This window comes from Oncorhynchus masou, chromosome 22 (assembly GCF_036934945.1).
Source record: "Oncorhynchus masou masou isolate Uvic2021 chromosome 22, UVic_Omas_1.1, whole genome shotgun sequence".
Taxonomy (NCBI): domain Eukaryota; kingdom Metazoa; phylum Chordata; class Actinopteri; order Salmoniformes; family Salmonidae; genus Oncorhynchus; species Oncorhynchus masou.
The window spans coordinates 29,897,816-29,910,161 of record NC_088233.1 but is presented as its reverse complement, the minus strand read 5'-3'; the positions used below and the strand labels follow the sequence as shown (position 1 = coordinate 29,910,161).

At 44.8% G+C, this 12,346-nt stretch overlaps 1 protein-coding gene across 1 annotated transcript in view; it reads left to right on the top strand.

Annotated features, from left to right (window-relative positions):
- LOC135508815 (protein piccolo-like) overlaps positions 1–12,346 on the top strand; it is a 118,300-nt gene that overhangs the window by 67,693 nt on the left and 38,261 nt on the right. The window contains exons 15-19 of the mRNA XM_064929027.1: positions 336–931; positions 1,086–2,117; positions 2,525–2,790; positions 6,464–7,250; positions 9,324–10,377. Of these exons, the coding sequence (XP_064785099.1) occupies positions 336–931; positions 1,086–2,117; positions 2,525–2,790; positions 6,464–7,250; positions 9,324–10,377 (3,735 nt within the window). The remainder of the gene's footprint in view (positions 1–335; positions 932–1,085; positions 2,118–2,524; positions 2,791–6,463; positions 7,251–9,323; positions 10,378–12,346) is intronic.

The window sequence follows — 12,346 nt, the reverse complement described above, 5'->3', positions numbered from 1 at the left end:
GGCATTGTTTTACATCAGTTACCATTATGTTCATTTCTAGTGTGATTAAAAATGTGCATTTACTGTACTTTTGCATGATTTGTGAAACGATCTTGATTTTAATGAATGTCCTGTTTCTTTTGTCTTTTCTTTCTTTTACACAGATGCATGTGTATGCCTGCGTGTCCTCCCACAATATTTTGGCTTTGCATCATGTTAGCTGGACAGACTGAATATACTTGCATGCTTCGTGTTATGATCTCCCCAAATCGAATCTGCATGGACTCTTTTTTTACAGAAAGTTATGATGCTATAATCATTGATTTAAACCTACATTTCTGGACCCATCATAACAGGTGAAGCTCTAGACTACACCAGCAAAGCTGCTGGGGCGTATACGGGGATATCCACTGCTCCATATTCCCAGGTCGCTGCTTATAGTGTCTTTAGATCCTCAGACGGAATGGTATACTCCTCCATAGCAGCCCCTGTTCCTTCTACATACGCCATCACCACCCAGCCAGGGTCCATCTTCAGCACCACCCTACCTCCTACCACCACCCTCCAGGAGCAGCCAGCACCAGCTCCACACCCCTATGGCTTTATTCCGACCAGCGACCCTGGCCAACAGATCATCAGCCTGGACACTAGCCTGCCCAAGGACCTGCTGCCCAGCGCTCTGGCTGACATCATGACTGGCTTCCCTGACCTGTACTCTGACCAGACACTGGAAGCCATCGCAGCCTCTCTGGACGCCCTGGCTTCATCGCCCATGTTCCCCGGTCTGGATGACAGCAAGATCACCCAGTACCAGATGGAGAGGGAGTTCCTGCAGCTGGAGAAGCTGAAGCAGCTGTGTCTGGCAGAGGAGCTGGAGTGGGAGAGGCAGGAGATCCAGCGCTACCGCGAGCAGGAGCAGATCATGGTGCAGAGGGAACTGGAGGAGCTGCAGGTATGAATGTGTGTGTACGGTATATGTCTCCTGTGCTAATGTATGGTGCGGGGTGTCGTGGTCACTGTTCATGCTCACTGTTTTTAATGTGTTTGTAAACAGTTACTGTAAGGTGATCGACAATAATGTTAATCTAATCTATTCTATTTTACAGGCTCTGAAACAGCAGCTGTTAATGCAACAGGAAGAGGAGCACCAGGCTCAACTAGTAGCCCAGCAAGAGACCTACAACCAGCAGAGGCAACAGTTAGAGCAGATCCAACAACTCCAGGTGCAGCTACAGCACCAGCTAGATGAGCAGTACAGTACTACAGGGTCAGACAACCTGCTAGAGAAGCAGTATACAGGGGTTGGGGATAACGGCCAATACTGGCCTGTTAGGGATGAGTCCACCACCTCATCCACTGTCACCCAGCTAGAGGGTGGGCAGTATGTAACCAGTGAGGGTCAGAGAGAGGGTGGAGGTCAGGACCAGCTGCAGCTCAGTAGGAAACAGTCGGCAGGGTCTAAGCAGCCTGGTGACCAGGGGTATGGTACAGGAGTGGTAGGGAAGAGGATAGTGGACAGTGGGGTCCAGACAGACGATGAGGACTCAGTAGACAGGATGTATGTAGGGAGGAGGAAGAGGAACTACAGGAAGGGTGTAGACAGCAGTGTTCAGACTGATGATGAGGAGGACCAGGAGGTTGAGTGGGACATGCCAGCCAGGTCGCGGCGGCGCTCCCGCTCCAGTAAGCACAGTGGTGAGGGGAAACACGGTGGCTCTAAGGTCTCCAGCATTGCCATCCAGACTGTGGCAGAGATCTCTGTCCAGACCGACCACTCCGGGAGCATCAAACGCCCCAGCATCCAGATGGACACTAAGGTGGAGATCATCAAACATATCTCAGCCCCAGAGAACTCTCAGAGAGGTGGCAGTCTCAGCTGCCAGACAGACGCAGACCGGCGGCACCACTCACCGGCAGACATCACCCCCAAGTCCCCCAAGGTGCTCTACTCCACTGTGTCCACCCTCCCCTCCAGTAAGGCCATGGAGGGAGGGCAAAAGATGCTGACCACTGACCCGACCAGGTTTTCCTCTAGCCCTATGATGCTGAAGCCTGGGCAGAAGTCTATGTCTGACCCAAAATCTCTCAGCCATACCACCGAGGACAGGATAGGCTACCACTATTCAGACAGCTACTCTGTAAGTCATTGCAGTAAGAATACTGGGAATATAAAATAGTGTTAAATATGACCATGCTAAAGGCATAGTAAAACACATTGATTGCATGCTGTTGAAATGTTTGTTGAAAGTAAAAACCTTGCAAGAATGTTAAAGTGTTGCTCCAGAACTTTTGTATAATTTCAACCAGTAGTTTTGCTCACAAGCCAAAACGGGTCCACGATTTTTCTGTACTACGTCATACAAATGTGTTCTATGTCATCCATTACGCATGATTTATTACGTCCTGCAATTAACATGATTATTATATAAAAACTTTTTTTTTTAATTTAATGATATGTTAAACATTTTTTTGCTTAAGATCCCGAACTGCATCTGTACTCTTATCTTATCTATTGTCTTATTGATGTTTCCTCTGTCTGTCCTAGGGCCAGAGCTCTTCGTCAGGCACTGGAAAGAAGGTGAAGAGAACCCTTCCCAACCCACCCCCTGAAGATGACCCTCTGACCGGCCCGTCAGGTTACAGCACCAACTCAGCCCGCCGCCGGCTTGGCCGTCACACCACCATGGCCCGGGCCAAGATCCTGCAGGACATTGACAAGGAGCTGGATCTAGTGGAGAGAGAGTCATCCAAGCTCCGCAGGAAACAGGCCGAGCTAGATGAGGAGGAGAAAGAGATTGATGCCAAGCTGAGGTTATTTATTTATTTTACCATTTGGGAAAGAGGCAAGTCATTTATGAACCAGTTTTGATTTACAATACAATAGCATACTTTAGATGAGTAGAACACATGGGTGTGTATGAAGTGATCACTCCCCCCTCAGGCATAATGGGAACCTTGTCATCCAAAAATGTATACTTTTGACTGATCTGAACATTCTTTCAAGAGTCTTGATGACTGAAGGTGCTTCAAGGTGCTTTTTGGACTAGATGGATCCCATTATGTCTGGCGAAAACCACACACTGCATTCCACTTTAAGAACCTCATACCAATTCATACCAACGGTCAAGCAAGGTGGTGGTAGTGTGATGGTTTGGAGATGCTTTGCTGCATCAGGACCTGGACGACTTGCCTTAATAGAAGGAACCATGAATTCTGCTTTGTATCAGAGAATTCTACCTGAGAATGTCAGGCCATTCGTCTGTGAGCTGAAGCTGAAGCACAGCTGGGTTAGGCAACAAGACTATGATCCAAAACATACATTCAAGTCTACATGAAAATGGTTAAAAAGCAACTCATTTGAAGTCAAAGTCCCAATTGAGCAGTTGTGATGGCAGTACTTGAAACGAGCACTTCATGCTTGAAAACCCACAAGTGTCGCTGAGTTAAGACAGTACTGCATGGAAGAGTGGGACAAAATTTATCCACAGCGATATGAGAGACTGATCAACAACTACAGGAAGCATTTGGTTGGAGTCATTGCAGCTGAAGGTGGCACTAACTGTAACCAGTGCCTGCAACCTGGTTCAGGTTGTCAGTCAACCTACCAGGGTAGCTACAAACAGCACAGGAATTAAATCATCAACATGTATTGATCACATTTTTACTAACGCTGCAGATATTTGCTTTGAAGCAGTATCCAAATCCATAAGATGTAGTGATCACAATATAATAGCCCTATCTAGGCAAACCAACGTTCCAAAGGGTGGGCCTAATATAGTGTATAAGAGGTCATACAAGAAGTTTTGTAGTGATTCATATGTTGATGATGTAAAGAATATTTGCTGCTCTGTGGTGTGTAATCAGGAGCAACCAGATGCTGCACTTGACACATTTATAAAATTGCTGATTCCAGTTACTAATAAGCTCACACCCATTGAGAAAATGACTGTAAAAACTGTTAAATCCCCGTGGATTGAAAACTGGTATGGTTGAGAGGGATGAGGCAAAAGGTATGGCAAATAAGTCTGGCAGCCCAACTGATTGGCATACTGGACATTAAGAAATCATATGACTAAGCTAAAAAAGGAAAAAAAGAAACAATACTATGAAACAAAGATAAAGTATTTAAAGAATGATAGTAAAAAGCTTTGGAGCACCTTAAATGACATTTTGGGGAAAAAAAACAACTCGACTCCATCATTCATTGAATCAGATGGCTCATTTATCACAAAACCCACTAATATTGCGACCTACTTTAATTACTTTTTCATTGGCAAGATAAACAAACTTAGGGATGACATGCCAGCAACAAACGCTGACACTAAAAGTTATAAGTATACTTTTTTTGTAACGGTTCTCGTCTGTCGAAGGAGAAGCTGACCAAAATGCAGCGTGGTGGTTATTCATGTTCTTTAATGAAATGAACTAGACATGAAATAACGAACAAAACAAAGCACGACCGTGAAAACCTATACAGCCTATCTGGTAAACACAGAGACAGGAACAATCACCCACGAAATACTCAAAGAATATGGCAGCCTAAATATGGTTCCCAATCAGAGACAACGATAAACACCTGCCTCTGATTGAAAACCACTCCAGACAGCCATAGACTATGCTAGATACCCCCACTAAACCACAAACCCAATACCTAACAAAACCCCAAGACAAAACACACCACAATAAACCTATGTCACACCCCGGCCTGACCAAATAAATAAAGACAAACACAATATACTACGACCAGGGCGTGCCATTTTTTTGTTATTTGTAAATTTAGGTTCTCTTTATCTAATATCAGCTTTTGGTTGAAAATAGAGAAAATAGAGAATCTGAAAGCGGGCAAATATCTTTTCACGGCCATGTACAGTGCCTTGCAAAAGTATTCATCCCCCTTGGTGTTTTTCCTATTTTGTTGCATTACAATCTGTAATTTAAATGGATTTTTATTTGGATTTCATGTAATGGACATACACAAAATAGTCCAGATTGGTGAAGTGAAAAAATAATATTTGTAAAAAAAAGGAAAGGTGGTGCATTTGTGTTCATCCCCTTTGCTATGAAGCCCCTAAATAAGACCTGGTGCAACAAATGACCTTCAGAAGTCACATAATTAGTTAAATAGATTACACACAGGTGGACTTAAGTGTCACATGATCTGTCACATAATCTCAGTATATATACACCTGTTCTGAAAGGCCCCAGAGTCTTCAACACCACTTAGCAAGGGGCACCACCAAGCAAGCGGCACCATGAAGACAAGGAGCTCTCCAAACAGGTCAGGGACTACGTTGTGGAGAAGTAGAGATCGGGGTTGGGTTATAAAAAAATATCCGAAACTTTGAACATCCCACGGAGCACCATTAAATACGTTATTAAAAAATGTAAAGAATATGGCAACACAACAAACCTACCAAGAGAGGGCCACCCACCAAAACTCACAGACCAGGCTAGGAGGGCATTAATCAGAGAGGCAACAAAGAGACCAAAGATAACCCTGAAGGAGCTGCAAAGCTCCACAGCGGAGATTGGAGAATCTGTTCATAGGACCACTTTAAGCCGTACACTCCACAGAGCTGGGCTTTACGGAAGAGTGGCCAGAAAAAAGCCATTGTTTAAAGACAAAAAAATGCGAACACGTTTGGTGTTTGCCAAAAAGCATGTTGGACACTCCCCAAACATATGAAAGAAGGTACTCTGGTTAGATGCGACTAAAATTGAGATTTTTGACCAAGGAAAACGCTATGTCTGGCGCAAATCCAACACCTTTCATCACCCCGAGAACACAATCACAGCATCATGCTGTGGGGATGTTTTTCATCAGTAAGGACTGGGAAACTGGTTAGAACTGAAGTAATGATGGATGGCGCTAAATACAGGGAAATTCTTGATGGAAATCTGTTTGTATTCCAGAGATTTGAGACTGTCCAGAGGTTCACCTTCCAGCAGGACAATGACCCTAAGTATACTGCTAAAGCAACACTCGAGTGGTTTAAGGGGAAACATTTAAATGTCTTGGAATGGCCTAGTCAAAGTGCAGACCTCAATCCAATTGAGAATCTGTGGTATGATTGCTGTATACCAGCGGAACCCATCCAACTTGAAGGAGCTGGAGCAGTTTTACCTTGAAGAAAGGGCAGAAACCCCAGTTGCTCGATGTGCCAATATTATGGAGACATACCCCAAGAGACTTGCAGCTGTAATTGCTGCAAAAGGTGGTTCTACAAAGTATTGCCTTTGGGGTGGGGGGGTGAATAGTTATGCACACGCAAGTTCTGTTTTTTTTGTCTTATTTCTTGTTTGTTCACAATAAAAAAATTGCACCTTCATAGTAGATGGCTGGTTGTGTAAATCAAATGATACAAGCCCCCCAAACATCTATTTTAATTCCAGGTTGTAAGGCAACAAAATAGGACAAATGCCAAGGGGGTTGAATACTTTCGCAAGCCACTGTAAATTCTATCCCATCTTCTCCTTTTTACAGGTACCTTGAGATGGGCATCAACCGTCGTAAGGATGCCCTGCTGCAGGAGAGGGAGAAAAGAGAGAGGGCCTACCTGCAGGGTGTGGCTGAGGAGAGAGACTACATGTCAGACAGTGAGGTCAGCAACATCAGGGAGACCAGAGGTAGCAATCACGGCCTGGAGAGACCCAGGACAGCTCCCCAGTCAGAGTTTGACCAGTTCATCCCCCCTCAGACTGAGGCTGACTCTCAGTACTCCACTCTAACCAGTCCCTACTCCCACTATGCTCAGTATGTCCCCCAGACCAATGCCACCAGCCACTACCCCCAGCAGACCCTGTACCAGCAACAGGCCCTCTACCAGCAGCACCCCTACCAAAGTCAGTCAGTTTACTCCTCTGTACCCAGCCTGTCCTATCCCCAGGCCTCCCACTCCCACCAGCAGGCCCAGCCATCATGCTACCAGTCCAAGAACACCACCAACTACGAGGTGATCCGGAACCAGCCCATCATCATTGTACCCTCCTCCAGCGAGGGTGGGTATGGGGTGGGAAAGTACAACAGCCTGGAACTGAGGATGGGTCTGGAGGAGAGGAGAATGGCCTCCAGCCCCATGTCTAATATATCTACTGAATCCTTCTACGCTGACATCGACCACCACAATGCCAGGAACTATGTTCTGATAGAGGACATAGAGCAGCTGACTAAAGGCTCTGCCGGGCTGGGGTCAGGGTTCAGCCTGACTGACAAGGACCTGTCCAAGGCTGACAGGCTGCTCCGGGCCGCTGAAGCCAGGCGCACTGCAGAGGTAACTGTTATGTATTTAAAGCAGTGGTGGTCATGCTGTTTAAGATTAGGGAGGATTTTGTTATTTTTTATGATCCTTATTTTTCTTACAGCATATTGGATGACTGTCATTCATATTCCATTCACCCAGCTCAATGTAACATCCATTGGTTTAGGCTACTAAATGATACTCACATTTTTCCTATACCCATCATGAGGTTGCTACAACCTAGCCTACAAATTAAAGTTTATATTGTAGGTGCACAGGTCGAGAGACAAATTGGAGTAATCAAGGTGATAGACAGTGACACATTCAATACCACCTAGCACACTCTTGCTTGCATCTAACAGATCTAGGGTGTAACCATTAGTCCAAATAGTTGCGCACTAAAGTTTATTTTGGACAAATTCATGTAAGTTTATCTATGTTTCATTCTGTTGCTTCCGTTTAAGAAAAGTTTTTCAACAGACTCGGTGGAATGAATACACCCCTGACTACCTGCACACACAGTTGACTTTCATAGCAGCCACAGCATCATCACTTTGCTCGTTGTATAATTCTTTCTCGCATTTACCCACTGTCCTCTCACCTTTCCCTTCACTTGTGGACTTCTGCACAACACAACAGCTATCTGTGACCAGGCGAAAAAAACATTTCCAAGCCAAACCTTCATATCATAACTGTTAATCGCTACACACAGCTTACATCATTGTCATGATATTAGCTAACGTTAACTAATGCACTTTTGTACACCGTGCTGGTCCGTACAATTTACCTTATTTTAGCGCCCCAAAAACGCATTACTTCCAGATCAACTATAATACTATTGTAAAGGACAATTTCTCCCCTTTCCAGCAAAATCAACGACAAGACCTTCATGATGCCCATCTCTGCATGATTGAAGAAGGCAATGAGCTCCGTCGGGTCTTTTTAAAAATGGCGGGTGGGGAAGAGAAACCTACTGCGTAATAGTGAAAGGGGGAGATATGTCGTGTGGGGAAACTGATTTTTTTCACCCGATCTGTCCAACTTATCACCTATGAAATGTAAATAAAACACTATAAAGAGTTTATATAATGTGTTATTACATACCTATTTGAAGGTTTGTGTCGAATTTGAATTGGGTTTTAGGGCTGCGGTGCTAAATGTATCTTCAGAAGTAAACAGTGGCTGTCTCGGCTTTTGAGAGTCGTGATGACGCAAAAAATGAATGCATTCAGTTGTACAATTGACTAGGTATCCTCTGTCCCTTTCCTGTTTTTAAACTGCGAGAGAAGTGTTATACCTGGTGGAGAGAGGCTGTATGACACAGAATGAGTTGCAAATGCATGTTACGTCACGATGTAACGTACCACGTCAGAGGGGTCCATTCTTTGGTATTTTCTCAAATACTATTTGTCCATTACCATGTCAATCAACGCTGAATCGAAACTTAGTTCACATCCCAGATTTTGATGCAATACAGTTGCCACAGTCCCATTAGTTTTCATTGCAGCCTTGTTTGAATGCTGCGGTTGCGCATAGTACGGAATGGGGTTAGTCATGGTTAACTTCATAGTCAAAATAGACATTACAAATAACACATTAGTAAACCCGCTACAATCACGCAGTACAGTTTACAGCAAGCAGTTCAGCTGTTACACCGGCGGGCCCGGTGGTAATAAAACAAAAAAGCGAAAGCTTACCTGGACTTGGAAAGTTCCAGTGTTTGATATTCTTAGCCAGCTTAGCCAACATAATTAGCATTCCTCTCTGTTTGAGCCAATGGTTTGAGTAGGCTAAATTACCTGGCTGCATTAGCAGGCTAAGTAAGTGAAGGTGAACAAAAATACAATGAAACATAGCTATCTCTCTCTCTCTGCTGCTGCTTCTCCTTAGTTTGTGAAGTTAATTTGTTCAAAACTGTTCAACTATTGTCTTTCTCTCTCTTTGAGTCAACTACTCACCACATGTTATGCACTGCAGTGCTAGCTGGCTCCATTTTATGCTTTCAGTACTGACAGATACTTTGTCTCAGTGTGTCTTGTGCAGGTTTTGCTGAAAATTGCTTAAAATTCTATGCAATATGATGATGGTTTTCTTTTCTTTGTTTAGGTCGCTGCGTTCCTGGGTGACTCGCGTCTGCACAGCTACGGTAAAGGAGATGAGGACTCTATGGAAGAGCCCTATGAGCTGAAGCTCCTGAAGCAACAGATAAAGCAGGAATTTAGACGAGGGACGGAGGGTCTGGAGCACCTCTCAGGCCTGGGCATGCCTCAGTACCTCCCCACTGACCCCAGCTATAGACACTTCCCTAAGGCTGAGAAGTACAGCATCAGCCGACTGACCTTGGAGAAACAAGCTGCCAAGCAGCTCCCTGCCGCCGTGCTCTACCAGAAACAGATCAAGAACCAGAAGAAGGCAACCCTGATGGACCCCAAGATAACAAAATTCTCACCCATCCAGGAGAGCAGAGACCTGGAGCCAGACTACAGCAGCTTCCTGGGTTCTGGAGTCTCATCTGTCACCAACCTGTCCACACGAGCCAGACTGCTTCAGGATGAGATCAACTTTGGCCTGAAGAAGAACCTCTCTGAGCAGCAGAAGTACCTGGGCTCCTCTCTGGGAACTAATCTGGCTGGCTCTCTGAGCCAGTCCCTTAGCCTGGGGGGACCCACCATGAGGTCCACCCTACAGGATGACACCACCTACCCCAGTGGCACGAGCTCTCGCCCTTCCTCACGACCCAATTCCCGCCCCACTTCTGTCTATGGCCTGGATCTTTCCATCAAACGGGACTTGTCTAGCTCTTCTCTCCGGATGAGGAGTGAGGGAGAAGCCCTGGATGCAGCGTTCGGCTCCGGACTGGCCAGGACCAAGCCCACCAGCCTGCCCATCGGGCGAATCCCCATCGTGGCTCAGAACTCAGAAGAGGAGAGCCCTCTGAGCCCGGTGGGAGAGCCAATGGGCATGGCCAGAGCCTCAGCTGGTCCTCTACCACCTATCTCAGCTGACTCCAGAGACCAGTTTGGCTCCAGCCATTCCCTGCCAGAGGTCCAGCAGCACATGAGGGAGGAGTCCAGGGCTACACGTGGACATAGTGGGGTCTACGATAGAGACATAGCCTTCATCATGGATGATCTGGGGGGAGCGATGTCTGACAGCGAAGGTAAATGGCTCCTGAGGCTTTCACAGCACCCTGAGTCTCTGGACATGTCGCAATGCTCCCGACTGTTTGTATGTCTGCCTTAGAAGGCTTTGACTCTTGTCTCTGTTGTCCTCATCACTTATTATTTCACATCTTTTATCATCATGTTGTCTTTGTCTTTTATTCTGGTTTATGTTTCTGTCTTGTTTGATCTCTGCATGCAACACTATTTGTTATTTTGTCTTCTTTTGTCTGTCTTCTTCGCCGATACATAATACGGTGGATGTTACATAATACAGTGTGTCTGTGTTGTTATTAGCATGCTCCAGTTCTGTTCTCTTCTTTTACATGTTGGCTTCCTGGTTTCATCACTGACCGAATGTATTATGGGATGGATACAGGGCTTCATTTAAGCATACAGAACAGTAAAGTAACAATAATGTATTATGGGATGGATACAGGGCTTCATTTAAGCATACAGAACAGTAAAGTAACAATGTATTATGGGATGGATACAGGGCTTCATTTAAGCATACAGAACAGTAAAGTAACAATAATGTATTATATGTGATCGTAAATACACTAAGTGCCTCTGTGGACTAAATAGGTGTTAACCTATTTAAATGGGTGGGAGACTAATGAATATGCAACAGTAGCTGGTAAACTGTCGCTGCAATCTGGGTGCTATCTATAGTCTATACAAGCTGTTGCATTCATGATAGGATGACAGAGAGAAACACCCTGGGACTACAGGCCCTGTTGTCTACAGTACACCACTCCTCCTCTCTCCTCTCCTTTCCTTTTCTTCTCCAGACAGAAAATGGTGTCTGGTTTTTGTAGAAAGTAGGTCAGGCCTTTAGACATACTTATATTTACTTGTCAGCTGTTGTGGAGCTTGGCCTGCTGTCAGCAGCCATTTTAAAGGCATAATGCTGAATCACTGTGTGGGTCTGGGTCTAGTTACTGTAATTGTTCAGACGATGCAGTCAGCCATTTATATTGTACCTGACTCACTCACTTTGTCTCTTGACCAGAAATACACACATACTATTACAGCAGTAATAATACAGAGAGCTTATGCTCACATTTATATTGTAATGCAATGCCATTTTTCCCCCTAAGGATTTTGTAGATTATTTGTTTGTGTATTTGAGTTTTAGATTTGGATCCATGTTGATAGTAGACTGTAGACATTAGTAGTAGACATTAAGAACACCTGCTCTTTCCCTGACACAGACTGACCATGTGAATCCAGGTGAAAACTATGATCCCCTATTGATGTCACTTGTTAAGTCCACTTCAATCAGTGTAGATGAAAGGGAGGAGACAGGTTAAATAAGGATTTTCAAGCCTTGAGACAATTGAGACATGGATTGTGTATGTGTGCCATTCAGAGGGTGAATGTGTAAGACAAAATATTTAAGTGCCTTTGAACAGAGTATGGTAGTAGGTGCCAGGCTCACCGGTCTGAGTCTGTCAAGAACTGCAATGCCGCTGGGTTTTTCACACTCAACAGTTTCCCGTGTTTATCAAGCATGGTCCACCAACCAAAGGACATCCAGCCAACTTGAGTCAACATGTGCCAGCATCCCTGTGGAATGCTTTCCACACCTTGTTGACTCCTTTCCCCACCTTGTTGACTCCTTGCCCCAATGAATTGAGGCTGTTCTGAGGGCAAAAGGGGGTGGGGGTGCAACTCAGTATTAGGAAGGTGTTGTACATTCAGTATATGTTATTGTAGTCACACTACACAGTTATTTATAGCATATTCATCCCTGCACATCTTGGGTATTTTCCATTTTGTATTCATGCATGTTGCTGTGAGATAAAATGTGTTTGAGTTTCCATTTCAATAAAGCTTGACATCGTCTTTTGCATGATGTTGGTTGCTTTGAATGTTTCCAAGTGACTGTAATGTGCATGCTCTCTTCTGATTGGTGGCATATTGTGTTCTCTCCCCATCTCTTCAGCTGTCCTTCTCTCATCTATG